The following is a 25,328-nucleotide window of genomic DNA, read 5'->3' as shown; positions in this document are numbered from 1 at the left end:
GATTAAATGTGTACTACTTTAACAAATAAAAGTTTTTTTTCCTTTTTTATAGGTAATGGCTTTACTGGTCCAGCCCTCTTGAGCTCATATTGACATTATGTGAGTTTAATATTCTGTAAATGGCATTTTAAGGGGCTTGTTTTCTTTCTGTGCTTTTTCAACATCTTTCCCACTGGTGCCTTAAACTACATCATCATATTCTGTGGGAGACTTGTGTGCTCTTGGTGAGCTTTCCTGGAAGGTGTGCCTGATTGGACTTGAACCCTCAACTGCTCTTCCACTACTCCACACAGGTGTGTTATCAAGGGTGAAGGTCTGAAGGAACAAGTGGCACAAATGTCAAAGGTGAAGTCTAAACTTTGTGGTTCACCCTCAATCCTTAAAAATGTAATTTGTTAGAGCATTTTAACAACTCATCAAGGATTTTGATGAGCTCATTCAATCAGTTTGATTTCACTTTGAGGCATTGATTTCGACAGTGAACTCGATTTCTAAGATTAGAAGCAACTTTAAACAAGTTCCTCCAACAATGACATCGGTCGTGTTTATTGTTTAAACCTAAGTTCATTTATTGAACAGTGCGAATGAGGAAAGAGACACAATACAAGGATTTCTTATTATTTTTGTACAAAATATCTGAGTTAATGACGTATGAAGAGGAGAAGGAGCTCTAGTCCATCCTGGCCTTCAGGGTTCGTGTGGTGATCTTGTCTTTCTCACTGCCAGACAAAAGAAAACAGCTGTCAATCACTGCAGACTCCACCCAGCAGCTCTGCGCTGTGCTCAGCCCCACAATACATACTTTGTTATGTTCGTCATGTGGACTGACTTGTATGCACGTAACTGCTGATTGGGTAACACTTCTACAGATTCATCTAACCTTTTCCTACTTCTGGACCTCATTGACCAACAACCCTCTGTCAGTCATCTTGTCTTGAGCTGAACTAAACAGACTGAGCTTTCAGGGAGGGGTGAAAACACTGCTGTAAACCAACGGTGTGATTTAAAGCAAAGAGGAGGAGAGGGAAAAAAAAGTTAAAGCCATGCAGGAAAGGTGAAGAAATAAATGAGGAGTATTAAGAGGGGAGACTGAGGTCTGTCTCTTGGTTGCTTAGTTACCGACAAAGAACAAGCAGCATAGAAATGATGGGTCTTGTGGATGTGTACCACCACTATAAGATTAATTCTTCTCAGACCCCTCATTCAGGGAAAGCCCCACCTGTTACACCAGCCATGGCTGAAAGACAGCGTGGATGCAAACCTGCACGCCATACTTACATGACATGTACGACGACTCCCATGCCAGAAACTGCATCTCGATCAACTGCATTCAGCATTGCCTGGGAGATGGTCTCAAACAGATCATCCGGCTCCTGCACGACCAGAACAAAATTCAAATCAACACTCAGAGTTTCAACACCTCAGAGAAGAATTACTGCGTCTTTAACCACCATGTTGCGTTTAAATTCCTTGGATGTTGAACAGTGTAAGTTAAAACTACAGATATTTAAATTTAAAAAAAAAAAAGAAAAGGTAAGCTCACTAACAATCCTGCAGACTTATCTGAACACAAATAAACTAAACCCAAGTACAGGTGGTTTCAGGTTTAATACTGACCATATCCGGCTCCCACAAAGATTCACACATGCCGTACATCTGCTCCGAGCAGGTGCCGCTCACAACAAAGTCCTCTGTCACCATGGGGCAGCCAATCAAATCCAAGGAGCAGATGAAGGGTTCAAAGGTTTTAGGATCTAATCCGGCGATCACAGGCTCGATGTAGTAAGGACCAAACCTAATGAGAGAATCAGACATGAAGAAGTGTCCAGCATTCCCACATTCTCATTAAAGTACTGACTGGACCGAGCTCAGACTCCAGGAGTACGTGGTCCAATAGATTGTTGTGCAAGTATAAACACAGAACACCACTGAGGTGACCTTTTGAGTTCATTCTTCAAACAAACTGGCAGAAACAAAAGACAAATTAGTATTCATGCTGTCGGCAGTTCAGTGTACTCACCTCCTTTCATACAGCAGGTTGGACACCATGCTCATGAAGGTTTTGGGTTTGATCTGGCGACCCTCCTTCAGCTCATACAGGTTGAGTCTGAATTTCAGCCTCTGGGCTCTGCAAAAAGGGATGGATGACAAGAAATCATTCGACCACTGATCTGTCCTGATTCAGCATCAGAAATTAGTTCAGTAAAGTCTGTTACTACCATCTTCTGCTATCAAACACGAAGACTGTGGTAATTAAATTTGGGTGGTTTCACACACAATGTTTAGTCTGGTTAAACTGGACCCTGGTTAATTTTTCTCCCATTGACATGACTTTGTAGTTATTCCCAGGTACAGGCTGAGACAGCAGGAACAAACCCTTTAGGAAGAGCTGCTGCCAAATTGTTAAGATGTGATCATAAAATACACCAGCAGCAGGCTGAGAGATGATCCAGCTGTGCCAAATATCACATATATTTAACATCATTCAACAAAAAAAAATTGGTCTCCAAAGTGAGGGTGTCTCATTTAGTTAAGACTCCTTGTGTGTAGGTGGATGAGAATAAAACATGAGGAAAGGACACAGAAAAATCACTTTTTACCCTTGTATTTAATTTCTTTCAACATATTTTGCTTCACTTCAAACTTTCAGAAACTGAGCTGAAAGTTCGCAAACCAATGAGCTGATTCCGAGCAGAGCAAATAAAATAAAGGCATAAAAAAGACATTTTGAGAGGACGAGATTCCCACTCACACTGTCTGAACATCTGTCGCCAAACCAGCCAGCCCGATGTACAGCCTGTCTCCCATGGGGAAGATCTTCTGGAAGTCTGTCGTGACCATCTGGGCCTGAATGCCAAACCTCCGGTCTGCTGCGATCGCCACGCAGTTCTTCCCCCGCATGGCCATGACGGCCCCGCCATTATATGACATAATAGACTGGGAGAGGAGAAGAGGATGGAGGACAAAAAATGGATCAATCACCTGATCAACCAAATCTATAAAAGGGTCACATCACCTCAAATGACTGGGGTCATCAGATTTGCCTGAAGATTTTTTGGTCCAAAGTTTGGATGAACATGAATATCTGAAAAACTACTAAAGATAAAAGTCTCACATTTTCACTGTCTCCTCTTACCATAAAACTGAATCAGGGGAATGTACATGCTTAAAAACTGGGTATCAAAAATGACAAACATGTATACAGCATGTATAACAAATCAATTTCTGTGTTTTAGTTAGAATACCACCAAAAAAAAAGTCCTGGATTTTGTTCTATTAGGATTAGACCATCTACTGACATCTACTGATATTGTTTTTGTGGTACAACTTGTCATATTCGTATTTTCTCCCTTTCCGTGTCTAAAAAGTATCTAAATGTATTCTGTTTTTTCTGTAGAAATAATAGTCTTGACTTGGCTACAGTGGAAAAATAGCGTTTATTTAATACATTATAAAATCAAAAGCAAAACGTATACTGACTAAGCAGAGATTTTTAACACCAAAAAGTGTAACTCTCACAAGAGCTACCATCTTACCACATAAACAGTAAGAAAGTGTGTGAAATATTGCATGTATACATTTGTCAATTCATGAGGTTTTCTAGTGGAGAACAGCGCTCCTGAGATGCAGGTTGCTGATGTTTGCTTCTGACAGTAGCTTTAGAAAATCCAGTTTTAACTGTTTTCATCGCTTTAAATTTTAATCTGTCAGTGTCTGTTTAATCTTACAGTGTCTAGTGAGCTTTGGCTGAGACTAAACACGCTCACTAGCGTTGAAAAACGAAATACACTAAAACCGAAGCCAAAAAAGTGAGTTAAAAAAAAGACAATCCTGCACAAAAATCAACGCTAGCTCAAGAGTAGCAGAAGCTAAGCATTTAGCTTTCAGGTTTTCTCTAGTTTTATTCTCCAGAATCGAAAGCTAAATTATTCATTAGGACATTATCAGTAATTAAATAATGATTTACTGTAAAACTAACTTCGCATTTTCCTCAGAATTAATTCAGATGTTACCGGTAGGTAACTTTAGTGACCATGCTAAAGATGTCTGATGCTACCGTTGTTAGCTCAAGTCTCTGTTAGCCTACAAACTCAGTTTAATATAATTTTTATCCAACCAGCCGCGCGGATGTTAACTTATTTTTAATGTTCTTACCATTGTGAAGGCGCTGGTTTAGATTCCTAACTGCTAAAACGGACAAACTCTGCTGCTTCCCAGCTTTGTGAATGATTGCCGTTAGCTTCCGACAGTGACTACACGATTTAGAAACACGAGATCACACTAACTTAACTACATACGTAACGGAAGCCTTCAGATATGATTGGCTGACATCCTCAGCGATGTGCAACTGTGATTGGGTGAGAAATGCAGCGTGACCAAAGCGTGCATAGTTTGGTAGAGGCGCGTTAAAGCGAAATTGAAACACAGCGGAGCGGTAAGGTAGTTTAAAACTGTGCTGTCACTCCCCTGTAAACACAACAGGTTAAAATAAGGCTTAGACAGTTAGACATACAGTTTAACCCAGAGCTAAAAATGTCGTGAACTAAAGATTACATTTTATTTGATCATGAACGAGAAAAAAAAAAAATAATCCACTGTAATTACACGTGTACAATCACTTCATGTGACACAGCCACCATATAATAGAGAGAGGTCAGCTAACCTTTTTTTTTATTTTATTTTGCCATGCAATAACACTTTTGCTGCTCATCATACGCCACATAACCTGCAGAACAATTTATTCCAGCTGATGACAGTTGCCATAAGGTGAAAGCAAACACATGGCCTTACTGGAGATTTATGCTGACAATCTATGCTGCAAACTACATCTCTCATCCAAGAAGCTTCTTCAGTTCTAAGAGCGATTGGTAGAGAGCCTCAGATTTTAAGCCCTATGTGAGTGTCCCCAAGAGGGTCATGGACTTCCTATTGATCCTCTACCTAATCATACAAGCCAAGACCCACTGGTGTGGGTCAAAATCAGCCAAGTTTTCAGGTGAACCCATTGTGAAACCTAGCCCGCCCTATCATGTGATTTCCTGAGGTAAAATGGCCCAGGATGTTTGTGAGCATTACGGCTTCCAGGAAGGGATCTCAAAACTGGATTATAGGTGGCAGGCAGTTGGTGCCGTAAGCCACCGCCTCTGTTCAAAGATGGTCATTCACAGTGGACATAGATGGCTTTTCACTCCTCTTTCAAACCATCTGTCTTCTCCAAAATGTGAACATTGGCTTCCTCGAAAGAGTGATCTTTGTCCTTTAGATGCAGATGGACAGCCGAGTCTTGTCCCATTGAGGTGGCTCTTTTATGTTGTGCCATGCATTTATGAAGTGGCCGTTTGGTCTCTCCAACATGGAGGTCTGAGCATTCCTCGCTGCTGTACAGCAAACACTATGTTGTTAAGTTTGTCTTTGGGATGAACCCATTTTTGTCTGAGTGTGTGGCTGGGTCTGTGTTAAACAGCAACTTTCAGAAAAGAAAAATGATGCAAGTACTGCTGCTGTGTCTGCTGAGCTTCACAGAGTGCTCTTGATGCTGTCGGTCCACTAATGCAATTGTGACAACCTTTATGGTTTGCAGTGAGATACAGAACTTTGGTTTTGGGCAACTGTTAACATTTTCTTGGTTAGTTTGCATGAATTAGCTGGTCTGTGTGTGTCTGTGAGATGTGCTTATACAGCTCATTGACTAAGCTAGTTAACTATTATATAGTTACACAACTGCTTTACTTTGATTTCAAATGAGCTTTACCATGCTAATATATTTATTTTGTCACATTTTATTCTATTTCCACTCTCTTTATTTGATCTGTTTGATGTTAACTTTCAGGTGCTAAGTAAAGGAATTTCCCCACTTCAGGGTTTACAAAGTATATTTTCTCTTAAATAACAGTCTATGATCAGTGACAAGTGGCATTTAAAAAAGAATGAATAATACAAATCCAGAAATGTAGTTTTTATACCATTTGTTACTCACAGTACCAAACGAATATTACAAAAGCATTTGAGATAAGAGATCCTATCAATATGTAAAAACAAAAACAGTAAATTGCACAAACTTACTTTAACCTTATAAACAGTTATTTGATTTGAAGAAAGTAGCTAAAACACATGAAGTAACAACAGGCCTTTTGTACTGTACATATGAATACTGTGACATCTGCTTTTCAAATTAAAAGCCTGTGTTTGAATTCCTGACAGGCTCGCAGCTCACCTGCCCCAGTCAAAAAATGGTGTGTGGCAGTCTTTTTAGTCAGTTCATTGACTGTAATGTGATTTTTTTGTCTTTATCGTTTCATGAAGTTTTCCAGGGAGGCTGGCGTCCTCTGAATGGAGTGGATATTTCTCTTCACTCTGTCCTCTAAGGAGGAGCTTGCGGCACTCTCCAGCTTCATGTTGCTGCAAGATGACAAAGGTCAGTTACTGAAACTTAAAATGCACAAACACACACACACACACACAAATAAGTGATCTGATTATCAGACTTGTGTCCACAAACATCACACTCTGAACTTACTGGATGAAGCCAGCGTGGCGGTCATGCTTGGCGTTTAATTCCCTCTGCTTCTCCTGCTCGTCCTGCCTCTTATAGCGCTTCACATTATTCTCCCTGTCCTCCTCCCGCTGCTTGGCTTGGTCCATCATCTCACGCCTCTTTCGCTCCATCTCCTCTGCAGAGAGCTTCCTACATCAGACAGAACAACATGGAAAATTAACCAGTTCAGCGTGGGTGGTGATAAAGATGAGATTTTATGTAACATGTTACAATTTAAGCAGCTCATCTGCTCATCTTAACACACGTATCACAGTTACAACATCGATAATATTTACAAGTGCTTGCAAAAAAAAAAGAAGAAAAGAGCAGATCAAAGCAGTTATTGCAATATTTAATCAGTTATCATACAAATACGTTCACAAACATACTTTTTGGAGATGTGTACGCTCTTACTTGGGCACGTGGTTCCTCTGTCTCTGGTAGCGGTCCTTCTGTGGGCTGGGAGCTCTGGGTTCCTGCTTCTTTTCACTCCGATGTGAGGAGGATGAAGAGTAGGAGCGGCTGTCCTTGTAATTCCTGTGAGGTGATCGGGATCGGCTCCTCTCACGCCGCCCTGAGTGACCGGAGGAGGTCGAGGTCTGTTGATATCTGTCTGTTGGGAGCTGAGGGAAAAGACCAATAATCAGCAACACATTTCAGGAGGGTCTCCCCTCACAGTGGATTGGGCCAGAAACCCCCAAGAAAAAGAAAAGCTGCATGCTGCTCTTAAAAAACAAAACAACAACAACACTTGCAAAGAAACTTTAGCTCCCTGGTCACCGGGAGTCCCTTATTTCTACTTGTTGAAGGCTTTCAACTTCTACTCTCGTGCTGTGTGTGCAGCTTACACAGAGAACTGTGGGTCAGAATGGCAGAATGTGAACACACTCATGCATGCATATTAAAGTTTTCCAGGCATGCTGAAGAAGGTTAATATTTTGTGGATATTTATGAGCATATTTACTAAAAACACTTTAAAGATGAAGCGATTGGTTTCGCCAGTGCACATCTGATTAATCACTTCCACACCAGTTACAACCCACTCATGATGCAGAGAGTTTCCCTTAATTTGGAACTAATGAAGCAAAGCATGACTCTACCCTTTAAACTGATGAGCTTTGCTGTTTAGTTATGGCACCTTTACTTTTCACAAATACAAGCTTGAACTTAAGACACTCCGCAGACTTTCCCTTTAGAGGCTCTAGGACTGTTTCCCACACAGTGGATGTCTCAGAGATCAGATGCTGAAAATGCAGGATAAGTCATGTGCATGTGTGTGATCACAGTAGCTGTGGTACAGACCTGTAGACCATAGCCTGGATGATGATGATGGGAATGAGATTTGGTGTCTGAGGAGTTGTCTCGTGGGTGTGACCTGAAAAACAAATCAAAAATGATATATAAAAAAAAGTGGTACTTACGAGCAATTTGCTGGTTTACACAGAAGTCTCATAACATACTGCAATCATTTCTGAAACAACCTCTTTACTAGCCTGTGTTTCTTCTCATCGTCTTCCTCCGAGCTCGAACTTGAACTCCTCCTCTTATGCTTCTTTTCCTTCCTTCTGTCTTTGTCTCCTTTCTTCTCCTTCTTCTCCTTCTTCCTCTTCTTTTTCTTGTCTTTCTTGTCAAGGTTTTGGCGAAGCTATTTAAAAACAACCAAACAAATACAAATATTTACATGATAGAAATCATCAGCCTGTAATAATAATGCTTTTTAGGATGTTATATCTCATTAACCTACACCGATACCAGCTTTTTGGACCTTAACGTTACCATTTCTTTAATTTTCTTCATCTTTACTGGATTAGTCAGGACTTCTCTCTTCTTTGCTTCCTCACGTTTCCTTTACAACACCAACAAAACGCAAACATGATCATCTGCAAATTTAACAATATCTTCAGAACAAATCAAAAGAGAATGGCACGTTCACTCACCTGATTTCAAACAGGGGGTCTTCCCTGATCTTGGCAGCCAAATCGAGGCTGGAGGCAGGGGTGGCGGGGTTAAATATGGACCCAGGCAGGAGGCCTGTCTCAGCTGAGGGACCGCTCTCTGGCTCCTCATACTGGTCAGTGATCTGCTTGTCAATGGGGCGCCCAAGCAGGTACTCATCCCTGGACACCTGACCGGCAGGGCCCTGGTACATCCAGTCCAACCGATCATCTTTTCTTCTGTCACCATCCAATAAAAGTACAGCATATCTCAGACACAACGTTCCTCTTTGAACCATTAACTTATTGTTCCTCATAACACAGGAGATAACTCACTTTAAGACGCCGGTTTCCTCCGCATATTTTGTCATTTCCTCTCGGGCTCGCTCCTCCTTCAGCTGCTTCTGGAGCTCCTCGATCTTTTTACGTTCAGCCTCATGTTTCTGCTCAGCTTTCCAGACACGCTCAATGTTTTTCATAGTCTGGGGGTGCCAGCTCTTTTTCAAGTTCTGGTAGAAAACACGTCAAAACCATCAACGGCTACATCATTGGAAACCACCAGGAGCTCCCTTTTAGTAGACAATAACTAGCCGAAGCCTTTAATATCTATAGTTCTTAATTTTAATTATTTTATTCTACCGCAATGATCCAAATGTTATTTGACAACAAAATCTATAATATTTAATATCTATAAGTACATTCTACACAGAAAAAATAAGTAAAATATTTATTAAAGGTTTCTGATCTAAAAATGTACTCATATTTATAATCCTCAACTAGTTCAGAATAAGAAGACCGAAATTAAAGGAATTATGGCCGAACTTAACTATGCTTCCTACAGAATTCCAAAAGCTTTTAATTCAAGCCCTAAATGTCTGTGTATGACATGTAAGCAAACATCTATAAATTAACCATTAATTTCAATGGAGTTTGGTATTAGCATTGTTTCTTCCCCGGCGCATGCGCCCGTAGTAAAAGATTAAGACTCAGACTTACCAGATCGCCGCCTCCCATCTTGAAAAACGTTTCTTTTCAGTCCCAAAGAGAAATGGAAATGGCCAAAACTGACCGTTAGCGACTGAAGGTGAAACCACCAAAGTTTTTCACCAGCTGGAAAATGGAGCTGCCGACGCTTGAGTGTGACGCGTTTTGTGTATATCCTGTTTTTAATATATCGTCTTCCGGTTTTAGCTCATGGTGCTTTCACTGGTCCTTAAAAAACTCAGTTAAATAAGGTGCTTTCGGTGGCAAGCATAGACTACATGTGTAAAATCTTTATTAAAATTATATATGTGTGTAAGGCACTATTATACATAGTCATTTTTTTAAATGAAAATAAAACCGATATACAGTCTACTGCTGAAACTGACTTAAAATTACAACAATATATTTTGTCCAGCTAAGAAGCCTTTAATGAAGCCATTAAAATCCTGCCATGAGTTCTGCCTGTTTAAATATTTATCTAAGAGCCGTATGTTGTCCCTGAACGCAACACCCTCAGGGGGTTAATTTGGGTCATTTAGACTTTTATCCTTAGATGCGTCTTACCAAGATTTACGGTGTAAAATATGACTAAAACTTCAAAGTAATAAAATCTCCCATCAAAGGTGAGTCATAAGTAATTTTTTTTTATATTTTCCAGAAAAACTATTTTTTACCAGTCAAACTGACAGTTCTGAAAGTAACCATTTCCACACAATTAATTATTAAAATATTTTGTTTTTAATCCTTTAGTAGGAAAATTGTATTTTTAAATCAATGTTTGCCTTACAGTTTATTATTTTAGTTTGATTTAAATAATGTCTGTATTTTATTACAGACCTTCTGTCAGGTTGTGTGGCCAAACAACTGTTTGTTCTTTTCTCGGCTTAATATTATTTGCATATTGGCCATTTTATTAGTCATTTTATTAGTCACACCTTCCTAATATCACCCTTTTTTGCTGTCTCAAATCTTTGTGGTGTAGAATCAACAAGGTGCTTAAAACATTCCTTGGGGATTTTGGTCCATGTTGACATGATAGCATCCCAAGCTGCAGATTTGTCAGCTGCACATGATGAGAATCTCCTGTTCTACCACATCCCAAAGGTGCTCTATAGGACTGAGATCTGATGACTGTGGAGGTCATTTGATTACAGTAAACTCAATGTCATGTTCAAACATTTTGTGTCAAGGTGTGATATACCCCACGAAGCAGTCGCCAGAAAATGGGTACACTGTGGATGGACAAACCATCTATGTCAGGGTGGAACAGAATGAATGATCAAATATATTTTCAGATACAATCCCCTTCATGAGTAAAGTCATCTGGAGAAGAAATCAAATAAATAATTGTTGTGAAAAACCTATCTTTAAAAATGGTCCATTGTGAAAAAGAAATTAAGAATCATAAGCAAGATGATTGCACATCGTTCTGTCTTTCTTCCCTCCAAATTTAGAAGGTGGCAAGAAAGGGACTTCTAATGTTGGGTCAGCTATTTGAGGCAGACGAGCTGATGTCTTCTGAACAGCTTCAGCTCAAACATGCAGCACATGATTTTTCAGAGGTATTTATAGCTGAGAGCCTACATGTACAGAAGCACAAAGAACGGGACAAGCTATGTGCCACACCACCAAGTATGGAGCAATTCTTTATGTTAACAATCAAATGAGCTATTAAAAAGAAGATCAATATGTTGGGCACCAGATGGATTAAAAAGCAACAATTGGATATTCCTACTGAAAGTTGTTTTATTCATTGCTAAGAAGATGATCACAGTAACCTGGCTGAGGCCACAGTCCTCAATGGTGGGTCAATAGAAGGAGGACCACCTTTCTTATCCCTAATTGATAGATATATGATCCATACTGTTAGATCTCAGAGTGTTTTTATGACCCCTGGCGGATGTTATTATTTATGTTTGGTTAGTCCTTATTTCTCTCATTTCATGTAGTTATGGAGCAAATATGGAGCATAAGAATGCCAGAAATTGTGGGCTGATTTTCAGAAAGAAAGAAAGATGTAATTGCACCGACACTAGAAGTTAAAAAACTAAAAGGATAAACATGGTGAGGAACAATACTCAGGTAGGCCGTGGCATTTAAACAATGCTCAGTCGGTACTAGGGGTCGAAGATGTGCCAATAAAATATCCCCCACAACACCCCCAGAAGCCCAAACCATTGACACAAAGCAGGTGGATTCATGCTTCATGATGTTTACACCAAATAATGACTCTACTACCTGAGACTCATAACACCAGGTAAAGTTTTTCCAATCTGTTATGGTCCAACTTTGCAGAGGCTGTGAGTTGTGGTCTCAGTTTCCTTATCTTAGTTGCAAAGCTTGAATTAATACTGCCTTCCTATTGGCTCGAAGCTGTCTGGCCATTCCTCTCTGACCTCTGGAATAAACAAGGAATTTTCACCCGGACAACTGGATATTTTCTCTATTCTTTATGAACCCAGAGATGGTTGTGTGTGAAATCCCAGCGGATCAGCAGTTTGTGAAATACTCAGATAAGTCCGTCTGGCACCAACAACCATACCACAATCAAAGTCATTTAAATCCCCTTTCTTCCCCATTCTGATGCTCGGTTTGAACCTCAGTAGGTTGTCGCCACAATGTCTACATGTCTAAATGCACTGAGTTGTTATTGTGTGAATGGCTGATTAGATATTTGCATTAACAAGCAGTGGAACAAGTGAGAGCATTAATATTATTATTATTTGTCTCTTATTAATTGAGTGCAAATTAAAACGAAAAGAAATTCAGAAATTCTGCCTCCTATAAATAAAAGTTAAACATGAACACAGAATATATACATATATCTTTATTTAATAAAGGGCAATAATAGATTAAATACGTTATTACACCAAGATATTTAACTTATTAAAAGTTTTTGAACTTATTTTATTACAGTCTCCACAACTACTACATTTACTACAGTAACCAATTCAAAATGTTGTCCATAAAAGGAAAGAACTCAGAAATTATTACTATTATTATTATTAATAATAATAATAGTCAATACACAATAATTGACTAATGTTTAAGCATTGTCTTTCATTTGTTATTTTCTATACATTAATACAGCAACTGTGAGCCTCCAGTAATTCAAGCTCTCTAATATATAAAAATCTGCCTAACGTCTATGACGGTTTACATACATCCTAAAAGTGTTTTACACTGTAAAGCTGCTCGCACTGCTTGCTACACAACTACCAATCATACAATATCGATTATGAAAACTACCCAAAACAAGTAACCAAAGCTCTTCCTGCTGCTGGTCTGCCAGCGCAGCCTTTCTCTCCATGTCAACGCTGCAGAAAAAAGGAGTCGAACGGTGCTCGTGTTTCAACAACGTGTTCTGGTAAATGATGTGTCTCTGAAAATGAAAACAAAACTGCAGCAGCTCTTATTGAAATGGAAATGGGGGCAGGAAACATTTGGAAGAACTATATGAAGCCACTCAATGAGGAAATCCAGCAGTGTAGCCCTCTGTCAGATGATATATGTGATGACAGCGTGAACATTTTGACATTTTCTTTTACATATTTATGACATTTATGACCGTCATGTTCCACCTCTTTTATGTACTGCCTGTTCACAGCAGGGAGATTCAAGTATGAGGACACCTTCTGTGTTAAAGGTGCAAAAGTGAACCGGAGGGCTTTCACGTTCAAGCCGGCAGACAGTAATCATGAATCAGTGTGAACCTGGGTCCACACGAGCCACTATTTCCACCCTTCCTGTGCAACATATTCTAGTGTAGGCCGTTTGTGTTTTGAGAGATGCTGCACTGCATTGGTTGCTCCTCATTTGCAATAAGCTGAGGTCTAGAACACTTTTTTCTTTAATATAAAACAAAGGCACACAAGTTCTCAAATAAGCAACCTTGTCGGTCCAGTTTGGAACAGAAAGCCCATGAGAGGTGTGTCATTGTGTGTTTGTAGCACCTTTATTGAGAAGGTGAGCAGTTATCAACCATCTACCGTAACACTGCCTAACAGCACACTCATCAAGTGTCAAACGCTGGAATGTGGCGCCAGCCCTTCCGAAAACTCGCTGGGACACATAAGACGTCATGGCCCCTCTGATTAAGCCGGTCTGTGTTTAACCACACTGACCCGCTGTGGTTCAGTGTGAACAAGCAAAGGCGTCATAACGACGGGGGTGTCACCTGACAGCCTCAAGGTGGAATATCTGTGTGAAAAACAATAGGGGGAGCCTCCAGAGCTGAAACACAAAGCCAACATGGAAAAGGCAAAAATGCAGTACCTCTAATGTCCACTTGAGGGACTCCAAAAGTGTTTTTTTTCTCTCTTTTCATAAAAAAAAATTTGTTTATAGAACTCATCTACTTGTTTAATTAAGTTAATGGTACAGCTGTGTTGACTGACACGTGAGCTTTACAGTTTGCTGATAACTTAGCACTCCGCCCTTTTATCCATACACGGTTACTTCTAGCTAAAAAACAAACAAACAAAAAAACGAAAACAAAACAAAAAACAACATGGTGCTAATTTCACCTTAAAAATGAGTGCAAAACCATTACTTTATCACGGTGGCAATGTCCATCTTTATGCTTTTAAAAAAATGGGGCTTTTTTTGGTTTTTTTTTAAAGATTTTCTTTTGTGTTATTTTAATTTTGGCCACTTGGGGGCAGCAGGAAAACCAGTAAATGCTGGTGTATTTTAAAGCTGTATTTGATTTTTAGAATTATACCCTATATTTGTAAAAGTATTGAGCTGCACGTCTTAACCTTTTTCAGTTGCATTGGCACAGCTGTGTAACATCAAGCACCACGACAGGCAGGCTGCTTTTACAGACACTGAAAAAAAAAACTCTGAACGCTCCAAACATCCTTTGGCATTAACGTCAGCACAAAAACTGTACATCGGGAGCTTCGTGGCACGAGTTTACTCCTGCAGATGCAATGTGTAGGTGGCCCAGTACTTTTATCCATATAGTGTATTTTTTGTCCCTTGAATATTGTGAGTTTAATATTGACTCCCTTTTATTAAAAAAAAATAAAATAAAGTTTTGTAGTTTTATGTTTTGCAGCGAGTTGCTCACTCTCTCTGTTTAGAGGCAGCAGTGAGCTGGAAGCATGATTCATGGGTGAAGCTGAAACAACAGTAAAGGTGAGAGCAGATAAATCAAAACAATGACCTAAAAGATGCTAAAACATAGAGTACAGATGAGATGAATGAGTGGTGACTCATCAAGTGAGCTCTTTCACATTACACATTTGAGCCATTGTTACAAAAGCTGCAGTTAAATGCAGCTTTAAACGGCGGGACTGCATCGGGCTCCGGATTAACCTCTTAGCAGTCGTCGTCAGTGACCCATTTAATGTTGGGGCCACGGTTTGGTTGTGTTTCAGCCACAACTCATAAAAAAGTAAGAACATCAGCTCTATCCGTAACCTTAAATGGCAGATGTAGCAGAAGGAGTATTTCTCTGTGCAAGCCTGTCGTGTTGACAGGGCTGATCTGTGGAGTTGTGTTTGTCTTGCTGCCAGATGTGACTTCTCTCATCGGCGTGTCTCGACAGAAACCGGGCTTCATTTCACCAGCCGGCATTTCCCGTCCGCCTGCCATTCAGCCTCCGTCCTTGTGAGTTTTTCACATCACTGTAGTAGTTTTTTTCTTTGTTGCGCTCCCAGTGGAACACCTGTTCACATTCTCCTACTGTGTGTTAATAAGTGCCACTATGGCAGTGACATAAACACAGTATTTTTGGTAAACACTAGCCTTTGTAGTGCATAATTTTCTATATTATATTATATTATATTATATTATATTATATTATATTATATTATATTATATTATATTATATTATCACCAGCCTTATTTTGGCCATAGTACAACATTAAAGTTGTATTTCCTTTGAATTACAGACCATTTTAATTATTGTCACACTCTTTGGTCTTCTGCACTTTCACCCATTCAAATGGCTGCTAACCTACATCTTCTTCCAGTACAGTAGGCTACACACACATGTGGTAACAGTCTGAACATAAGGAAAATATCAATATTACTGTCTGCTTTCCTTGAAACTGTTAAACTCAATGCTCTTTTCTTCCAGTTACACATTTGATCTGATTGTAAACAAGTTACCTAACCACCTTCTCATGAACTCATGTCAGTCTCTTGGGCTACTGGTGGCTGTAGCGCTAGCAGCAATCGAAGTCCAGCAACAAGCTGCAACTTCAGCTCCGTCGCCTCCTTCGCCACCTTTCACCTTTAGTAGTCACAGACGAAAGGTTTACACACAAGATCAATAGGATTCCTGCTTTTCAGCGTGCCGTGGCATCACGGTTTATCACATTTGTGTGATAAATTCACAGGATCACACATACATATTTTTTGTTCCATCCAGTGTTCATCAGTGAAAGAGTGTTCATACCTTCCTTCTACTCTCTAATCTATCGTGAAACTATGACACCTCTGTGAGGTGATGGCAACCCTTTAACTGAACGCGGCGCAGCTAGCCCGACTGCCCCGTCACGCTGGAGACGGAGGCGTCTGTCTCACACTTCAGCTTCAGTGGAGGATCTGTGCTGTCAGACACGTTTGAGGACGACTGGGGAGGTGTCGATGCATCAAAGCTCTTATCCCCCCTCCCATCTCCGTTTAGCCTGTCCTCCCCTTGTCCTGGCGGGGACTCATGGGTGCGCATGTGCTTGGCCAGGTGGTCGTTGCGCATAAACACTCTGGGACATAATGCGCAGCTGAACTTCTTGGCTCCAGTGTGCGTCTGTAGGTGTCGCTGCAGTTCATCAGAGCGCGTGAACCTCTTGCCACAGAACAGCCAGTTGCAGACGAACGGCCGGTCTCCGCTGTGCCAGCGCAGGTGAGCCTTCAGATGGGAGGTCTTGGCGTAGGCTTTGCCACAGCCGGGGATGTGGCAATTGTGCATGTGCTTCCTCCTGCTGTCGTCAGTGCTCTGGCCCATCTGCTCAGCGTGGACGCAATTAGGGCAGCGGCACACAGCCTGGCTGCCGCCTCTGGAAGAAGAGCGGCGCTGGGGCTTGGGGCGAGCTGACACAGACGTCTCCTGAGGTTCCTCCATTGAGAAGGTTTCTTGCTGCAGCATTTCAGGGGCCAGTGGCTCCATCTTGAAGCCGTCCTGGGGGAAGAGATGGGATGGTTGAGAGGGTGGAGCGTGCTGAGCCGGGGGCAGGGTGCACAGCTGTGGGTCAGAGCCATAGGGCCCCAGAGAAGGCTGCAAACCCATGGAGCCGCCTGGATTCACTGAAGGCAGGCCCACACCTTGACCCGTCTGTAGGTCTATCCAACTGCCTGCTTGGACGTCTCTGTGAAGGTCCCACCAGGAAGCGATGTTCATGTCGTCTGAGCTGCCACTAGGTGGTGCTGTCCGTAACCAGGGCTCGTATGGGTGGGCCATGTGAGCAGCTCGTGCAGGTGCAAATCTGTGGATGAGGTCACCTGCTCAAAGTGTTGTTCAGTGTCTTTTGGGTTACGCTGAGATGATTACCACATGACAGGATGGTGACGCATTAAAAACCTGCAGAAAGAAAGAGAAGACTGTTATGGAAGTACTAACGAGACCAAGTTTATTTTTCAGGAGACACAAACGAGAAGTCTAAAATATGGAGACATTTATTATTGAAATGCTTGATAGGAATGAGCATTTCTCATTCCTATCAAGCATTTCTATAGTAAATATCTTTATGAGGTTTCTTTTAGCCTTCTAAAGAAAATTGAAAGCACTATTAAAAGCAGCCTGGCTGCTTTTGACGCCCTTCAGAGAGGAAAAAAACAACCTGTGTCAAACAGATAGAAAACACGTCATTGTGATGCAGCAGGCTCCACCGAGTCTGACCTTTTCAGGCCGTTCCCAAAAGAGTGAGACCTGACTAAACATAGGGTTTGACTCCAAAAAAGCTGGGAGAGGATTCAACTTCTGCTGTGTTAACGTTCTAACGATAACAAAAAGGTCAAACGTAAAACTTGTTGAGCAACGAGGATACAATTGTTCTTCCTTCACACAATTCTAATCAATCTGTCCAAAAATTCCTGGATCTGGATTTGAAAAAAAGACTCCATATGTTAATCACTTTCAAATCAGGTCAAAAGCCCCACCTCTGTTAAAAAACAAACCAATCCAAAAACCTTTTCTGCTCGGACAGGAAGCACAAAATTAAGATTTATTTTAAGTCTATTTCTAAAAAAGTTTGAGACATGAAGTCTGTAAAACTGTGTCTTAAGGATGATGTTAGGATAACGTAAAAGCAGACAAGTTCAGAGCTGAGTTACCAGGACACGCTCAGACCTTTACCTGGATGCCCAACCAGGAAAAATGTAATGAAACGTAATGGTTGACTGGTTGACCAGATGGTGGTGGGAACCCAGCAGAACAAAGAGGGTAATGAGGAATTAAAACTTCATCAATAAACTCAGGCGCTTGAAAAAGTAAAGCCTTGTAAGTCATGAGCAGAATTTTAAAATGGACTGAAAATTAAATTAGCAACCAGTGCAAGGAGGCCAAAACCGGGTAATGTAAGAAGAGCGTGTGGTTTTTATCAGAAGTCAGGCTGCAGAGTTTTGCAGTCTAAAGCTGAGCTAAACTTAACAGCTCAACAGCTCGCTAAGGAGGAAATAAAAGCAAGAGTAACTTCTTCTGTAACATTTCTTTGACCTTCAGAATATTCCCGAGTTGTTGGAAACCATTTTTCTGTTTGTCATATTGTGTGTATGTGTGTTTCTGAACCTCTGAAGAGCTGACGTTCAGGCCTAAATCCGCCTGTCTACAACATTTAAATAACCAACCCTAAGCACACCCCCTTCGTCGCCATGGATACTGCAGTTCTCACGCTGCATGGCCGTGGAGACGGAGGAGAGGGGGGAGCCGGACGTGTCCAGGCAGAGGCCTGCTACGTGCATCCGCTGCCAGGTACTTCCCATGGAGGACGGTCAAAGACAAGTACAAAGAAAACAACATCATCGGCCTGCACTGAGGCAGCGCTGGGGGGAGGATAATGATGGTTAGATGGGGGGAGGGACGAGAGCGGAGGGGGGTGTTGACAGGAGAGCAGTTTGGTAAAGGAAGAAGTTCCAGGGAGGTATGGCTGCAGGCCAAGGTCTATTTGTACGTCTCTGAGGTTTTGGAGATGAAACCTGGCAGACAGGAGAACCAGTTTTTTTTATGAATCACACATGATTTACAACAACAGCTCTCCAGGCGAGACCCGTGAAGCGCCCTGCCCCTTACACACCGGAGGCAGAAAGCATCAACAGTTACAGACTGACGACATTCATGAGCCTGAGAATGGGAGTCGACGACAAAATGAGAACAATTACTTTACGTCCATAATCACAGGCACACGCGCTGAAATAGCATCCTGCGCCCAACACGCTCCAGGAATGCAAACCGCAGCAGCGTCAGTGGGATGGGCTCAGATTTCCAGGTGACACAAAGCTTGTTAAAGGTGGACAAGTCTGTGGAAGCTTTGACAAGAAGCTACCAGCCTGTGAGGTTTGTCCTTGGCCCAGGATGATCTTGTTGACTTCCACTAACCCCCACCCACCTCAACTCAACCATGAACATCTGTAATTATCTTTACAGCAGGAAACAATAAAGTAGTCTGAAGCTGTAGAGGCTGGTATGGCAGTCTGGAGATCATTTGGTGATATCTGACAGGTTGTGTGAAAACACGAGCTTCATGGACATCCAGTCTGATGCGCAGATCAATTAGCAGCAGGTCGAACTGGCATCAGATGTAGCAAGTAGGTGAAGCTGGGCTTGCCGACAGTGAAGTATCCCCTGAGTTACTCCTCCACATACATTACAGTGACTGTGATTTTCTTATTTTGTGATTTTTTTAGCCTTTAAAACAGAGGTGGGGGAACTCCAGGCCTCACGGGCCAGTGTCCCACAGGTTTTAGACGTGTCCTCGATCCAACACAGCTGATATGATTTAAATGGTTAAATTACCTCCTCAACATGTCTTGGATTTCTCCAGAGGTCTGGTAACGAACTAATCACTGATCATTCAGGTGAGTTGACCCAGGGTGATATCTAAAACCTGCAGGACACCGGCACTTGAGGCCTGGAGTTCCCCACCCCTGCTTTAAAAAGACGTCACTTTACATCTAAATTTGGTTTAAAAGTCATCTTTTCTGGCTCTTACGAAGATCTGAATTTGACCTAATTTCAACCACCGAGGATGCTTCAATGGTTAGAAGTTGAGTCGTACATCATAGTAGATATTTCAGTCACACTTACATGGTATTTTTTAGATGTTGCCAAATATCTGTATTCATTGTATTTTATGTGAAATCTTTTATGTTATTTACTTTTATTTTATTTACTCAGCATTATAGTGGATTTTTTCTGTAGGTACGTCATAACTGCAAACTCTACTGAAACACTAAGCTATAACTTATTTCATAGCCATAGCTGTAACCTGATGTAGATGTAACTACACTTGCACTGACACAGCTGTGAATGCTGGTAACAGGCTGCATCGTAAGCTTCGAATAGTCCAGAGTAAAGTCTAAATTATTAAACTTTTAGACACCTGCAAATGAATTTATTTGACAGGTGGGTTAGGTAGCTGTTCCAGAGTGCAGGTAAAGGTAAAGTGTGATTGAGTCTTTACTTTTCTTTTCTCTTTTCTTTATTTTTATGTATGATTTCTTATTTCTGCACTTTTTAACTCTACTAAAGACTCCGTGTGATTGGTTCAGATTGTGTGTTAGCAGGATTACAAGTTAGTATGACAATTTTCAGCCTGAGTTCAGAGGAATTTGTTTTTGGAGTTGATCTGGATACAAAACCCTATCCAGAACATTTTTTGAAAGATTCTTTATCATTGCTAAAATTCGTTTTATAAATAAATATCCACAAATATATATCAAAAGTGATAAAGAGACACTTTTTCAATGAGCAAAAAAGACTGTTTTAGACCTTTTCATTTGCTTGTCTTTTCTGCACGTTTTTTGCGTGTGTGGTGCATCCTGAACGTTGGAGCACTACAGTCAAACCATGCATACTACATTTCCTTTTCAAAAGCTCACCCAAAGCCACTCAGAGATGTTTTCTTGTCTCAATGAAATCGTAAAGCAATTAGTTTGGAATTCCCACATGAAACGTCTGTCTTAAAAGGTCCAGCTGATTTAGTTCCTGTCAGCCTGGAGCCAGAGCTACATACTGCTCTGTAATTTTTTGAGAATGTGACATGGCGGCACAGCGGCACAGTCCCTCCACGAAACTGCTCTTACTGACATAAACAAATCAAGCTCATTGCTAAAGTGCTGGAAGCACTGCAGGCTACTAAGAGGAACAGCTGGCATGGGAGGGAGTGAGAGGAGGCCCCCGGGGGAGGATGGTTCAGAGCAATGACAGAGTTCTGGTCATAAAACCTGTCTGACCAAGACTCAGCAGAGCCGCAATTTACGAGCCTGCCACTGAGAAACAAGAGGCAGATTGAAGCAGTGACGAGAAAGACAGAACTCGCTACTGTTAGTCCATCAGCTGGTGATTTTCAAAATTAAATGAGTAAAGCGTGAAAGCGCTTCTCTAATTGTTTCTACTCAGAAAATGTAACTGAGAATCAACAAATCTTGGACGTTTTCATCAGGCCTGGTTTAACTATAAGTCTGTTGTCACATTTAAGAATAAAGTTGTAAAAACAGTAATGTTAGTACTCCAAAAAGACTAGTTTGGGAATGGAGGTCTGAGTGGAGGTCATGTCATGTGTTTCAAACAGTTATAGCGGATATGTGAGAAAAGGATTGCCATGCTTACAAAAGGCATTAAAGCAAACATTAAAAAGTCCTGTAATGATCACAGTCTGACTCCAGACATGTAAAAGATGTGGTGGGCCTTGCAAACTGTCTTCTTCCATAGATTACAGGTCCCCTAGACTGAAGGACTATCTTGTTGTTTACACTGTTAGACCAAAAATCTGGAAATTTAAAGTCCATCATCTCATCTCCCACACGGGGATAAAACAGGTAAAATAGCCATTCTGTTTCCACTGTGGGTCAAATAGCATTTAGCCCACAGAAGATGTTAAAACGAACAATTAAAAGTCCAAAGTCTGACTCCAGACCTGTGGAAGATCTGCCGTCCCTTTTAATCTGTCGTCCCATATTATCCGAGATATAGAACAAACAGTTACATCGTCTATACTCCAAAAAGACCAGTTTCAGTGCGAGGGCTTTTAGAGCAGTCTGTTTGAACCTGCATGAGGTGCATTATAAATGGAGAGGAGCTCAGATTTGTGGCAGGAGTCACATCTGTTTTCAGAAGACGGAATAAAATATATGATTCAAACACGTGTCTATCAAGATTAAACGTTTCTGAACTTTGTGCTGTTCAGCTGCAGAACAAAAGTTAAAAACTCTTTTAGGGACAAAAGTTTGACTTCTCCAGTACCCGATGTCATTTACACATCCAGTTTAACAACCATCCGTCTGCTTTCCCATCTCATCAGAGACGTAGAACCACGCAGTTAAAACGGTAACGCTGACACTCACAAGGAGTTTGGTTTAACCTGCAAGAAGTGCATGACATGCAGAGTGGAGTGCATGTTTATGGCAGAGAATATATAAATGGCAAACTTCAAAATAAAACATTTCTGAACTCTGTAGAGTGACCAGATGTGAGACAAACATTTGCCATTAGTAGAAAACAATGTTGAAACAAACATTAAAATCTCATGTAGTGGCCTGAGCAGTGGTCCAGTTTAACTGCAGTCCAGATGTACAACAACATCCTGGCACTCCAGAAAGACAAGCTCAGTGTCAAATGACATTTAGAAGAAGTTTGTTTTAACCTGTTTAAATACATCGTGGGTGGAGAGGAGACCACCTTTGTGCAGGAGTCACGGCTGTTGTCAGAAGGGTGAATAAAAAACGAGCTTCAAACACATTTCTCTCAACACCAGATGTTTTGAACTTTGCAGAGTGGCCGTACGTGAGCGAATGTTCCCCATCAGTACAAATAGATGTGAAAACAATGATGCAGCGACCGTAGTCCGAGACGATTTGCACACCTGGGCGAAGGATCAAGTTGTGCGGTGAGCAAAGCTTGAGATGTGGGGGGCTGCTAATCTCTCCCTCTGCACTTTAACTGTGTTATTAATCACAGAGATGGTTTAGATATGAGTGACAGCTTTACATGTGAGACACTGACTCATACTCAGTTGCGTAAAATTAATTTCCTGCAACACTTTTTTTTTTTGTTGGTACTTTCAATCAAAAATCTGTTTCACAGTGACTCCTCCGAGGTTTTAGAGTCGGTCGCTCTACTAGAAGCGACAAGGTACTTTATTTTTGGTGATTTTGACAAACTTTATAAAGTGTTTTGTTTCTCAGATCTTCTCAGTCACAAGTTGTCCTTCAGCACAAACTTCTCTTTATACACTTTAAATAATTAGACAAAGAAATTTTAAATCATTTAAAAAGATCAGATTCTTAGTTAGTGTCCAGCAAAATGTAATCATATACTGTGCAATTACTAATATATTATTCAAGATCACCCCCACCACTCCCTTTTTTAGGACTTTTAAAAAAATGTATATGATATAATAGTTTTTACTTTTAACAACAAGAAGTAAAATATGACGCTTTGTTTTACATTAAAATAGTCATAAGTCTATCAAACACTTTAAATTAGCAGCACTTTCATCATTTGCAACAATAAACTGCCAATTACATTCTTCATGACATCAATATCTATGTCAAATAAATCAAATCAACACTTCTGAGTAACACTGTACCTACAGTGCGGTTCAGCTGCTTTAATCAAACAAAGATCTTAATCTGAAGCTCTGATTTCTCAGCACTGTTGGCATTTTCAGAGTAAAACTAATTTAATTTAAAAAAAAAACTCTAATCAAGCTTCACGTGGAAAGATATCTTTCATTTTTTAAAAACTTTTTTTATAACTTAATTTGCACTCTTCTATACTTTTAAAAATATATATTTAAAAAAAAAAACCCCAGTTTGGATTGCAGGAAATTAGGGATTTACAGTATCATCATTTATTTAGTTAGGCAATAATTTTCTAATAGGAAAAACAGACTGATGGCACGGAGATTAGACTAAAGGCTGATTTGATTTCCCTCTAATTTATTAAGTGAAATCTTGGTCTTAAATTTAAGGTCAAATACTTTATGCTTTTATTTCATCATCACATTAGTTATTTAATATACAAGACTGGGTCAACTTGTTGTTTTTTTCTTCCTGCAGAAATATTCTGATCTAATTACGGCTGTAAAACAACAATTTAACAATCTCGAATTTATATTTTCTAACACTGGCGTTTATTGTCCAAAATCTAAATACATAACCTAAAATTAAGTGCCAGCCGCTGGTTAGCCTCTATAACGTGAATTTATCCAGTAAGTAACCTGCGTACGTTACCTAACATGTTGTATTTTGAGACTTTCAATTTATAAATAAAACCCTCCAGTTAACTTGAAGCCTGGAAGACTTTCCATCAGCCTGATGAAGACTTAAAACACTTCATTGTGATTTTTGTATATAACAGACATACGGTACCACACAGGAGGTCGCAGCAGATGTCAGAAAGTTAAAATACAGCCTTACCTGTCTGCCCTACAGAGGTGCTGCCGCTGTGCTTTTCTTCTGGAAGTAAACTCTGTCTCGGCTCTGCTCCGCTGCTCTTGCCCTTGTTGGAAAAATGCGCGCAGAAAAGTAAAATCCTCATCATATTTCATCTGCTTTTCTCCATCGCAGACGGTCCAGGTGAGGCGAAAGGCTGTCAGAGTTTTGGCGCACAGGTAAGCAGCATTCTCAGTTGTGACACAGTCTATGATAGGCTGCGCGTCTTGAGCCCCTCCAGGCTCCGCCCCCTCCTGCCGGTGCTCCGTCTCTGCCCCCCCACCCCTCCCTTTGAAGATGTGCTCTCGGCGGCTGGAGGTGAGGAAACGACTCGCTTTAGGAAAACAGGGGATCAGTGGAACAGGCTGTCAGAGCTGCAGTGGTGGGATACGAGTCAATTTACTCATCAGCGTATTAATACATCCTCCAAAACAGTTAAGAGGAAATACTGCAGTTTTTATTCTCTGATTACTTCAGTGGGATTATGCAGTTACAGTTCAGTCAGACCACCAAGAGACAGACACATAGAAACATAAACTGGCCCCTGATGAATCAGCTATACACGATCATGTATTACCAATGATGCTCTGATGATATATACTACTATATATATAATATATACTGCTTTTGTGCTCTTTTTTGCATTGACCTTAATGGAGTTTGCAGAAATGTTATGCTTGTGATCAGCTGTTTTCACTTTGTGTTGCTACCCCAGTGTTTAATGTTAAAAGACAAAACTATATTCTTACATTTCGACTTCTTACTCACCTACAGATTTGTTTCTCTAACAGCTGCATTTCCATAATATGAACAATGCAAAAGTATCTGCCCCCAAAAATAATATCTTTAAAAAAAACAGTAAAGACTGTGAAACAATCTCCACACTGAAAACATTTACTCTTTAAGAACAGTTTTTAATTTGTTTAGGTTTGTTTCATTAGTATGCACGTATAGAAAAACAGAACTAACTAAATAAATCGATTCTTAGTTAATGCTACATATACTCAGTTGTTAAGCCTTGAAAAAATAATTGTAGTGATCTAATTTATTTAGATACAAAAAACGATGCTTGTAAATAAAGTAGATTTATGTATGTCTGCATCTGTACTAAAATGTTATGTGCATTTCCTTCTTAACATTGATGTGTTGTAAGAAATTACACAGAGAAACATATAGAAATGTATATATGGACTAATAAGCTTAGCTCCAGGTCCACTTTATATCTTCTACCAGGTCTTTCATTGCCCTCCTGCAGAAGCTTTGTTCTTCTTTGA

At 40.5% G+C, this 25,328-nt stretch overlaps 3 protein-coding genes across 5 annotated transcripts; all 3 read right to left on the bottom strand.

Annotated features, from left to right (window-relative positions):
- Window positions 1-544: 544 nt before the first annotated feature.
- psmb3 (proteasome 20S subunit beta 3) lies at window positions 545-4,289 on the bottom strand. The gene is made up of 6 exons (XM_040033460.1): window positions 4,156-4,289; window positions 2,753-2,937; window positions 2,021-2,128; window positions 1,618-1,795; window positions 1,279-1,373; window positions 545-719 (listed from the first exon to the last, which is right to left on the bottom strand). Exons 1-6 carry the CDS (start codon window positions 4,156-4,158, stop codon window positions 671-673), a joined length of 618 nt encoding a protein of 205 aa, XP_039889394.1. The 5' UTR covers window positions 4,159-4,289; the 3' UTR covers window positions 545-670.
- Window positions 4,290-5,762: 1,473 nt separating this feature from the next.
- cwc25 (CWC25 spliceosome associated protein homolog) lies at window positions 5,763-9,630 on the bottom strand. 3 transcript variants are annotated; one of them, XM_040033454.1, is made up of 9 exons: window positions 9,466-9,630; window positions 8,806-8,978; window positions 8,473-8,709; window positions 8,312-8,381; window positions 8,017-8,180; window positions 7,838-7,910; window positions 6,950-7,158; window positions 6,518-6,685; window positions 5,763-6,399 (listed from the first exon to the last, which is right to left on the bottom strand). In XM_040033454.1, exons 1-9 carry the CDS (start codon window positions 9,481-9,483, stop codon window positions 6,288-6,290), a joined length of 1,224 nt encoding a protein of 407 aa, XP_039889388.1. In that variant the 5' UTR covers window positions 9,484-9,630; the 3' UTR covers window positions 5,763-6,287. The 3 variants fall into 3 exon arrangements, with proteins under 3 accessions (XP_039889388.1, XP_039889390.1, XP_039889391.1); XM_040033456.1 differs by having other exon boundaries at window positions 8,029-8,180; window positions 9,466-9,629; XM_040033457.1 differs by lacking the exon at window positions 9,466-9,630 and having other exon boundaries at window positions 8,802-8,916.
- A 3,762-nt stretch (window positions 9,631-13,392) lies between these two features.
- LOC120734586 (transcription factor Sp6-like) lies at window positions 13,393-24,269 on the bottom strand. The gene is made up of 2 exons (XM_040033459.1): window positions 24,040-24,269; window positions 13,393-16,984 (listed from the first exon to the last, which is right to left on the bottom strand). The coding sequence occupies exon 2, from the start codon at window positions 16,862-16,864 to the stop codon at window positions 15,944-15,946; it is 921 nt and encodes a 306-aa protein (XP_039889393.1). The 5' UTR covers window positions 16,865-16,984; window positions 24,040-24,269; the 3' UTR covers window positions 13,393-15,943.
- Window positions 24,270-25,328: the final 1,059 nt, after the last annotated feature.

Source organism: Simochromis diagramma, unplaced genomic scaffold, assembly GCF_900408965.1.
Source record: "Simochromis diagramma unplaced genomic scaffold, fSimDia1.1 OVJJ01000571.1, whole genome shotgun sequence".
NCBI classification, from domain to species: domain Eukaryota; kingdom Metazoa; phylum Chordata; class Actinopteri; order Cichliformes; family Cichlidae; genus Simochromis; species Simochromis diagramma.
Note: the sequence above shows the minus strand (reverse complement) of the source record. Positions and strands in the feature narration are given on the sequence as shown.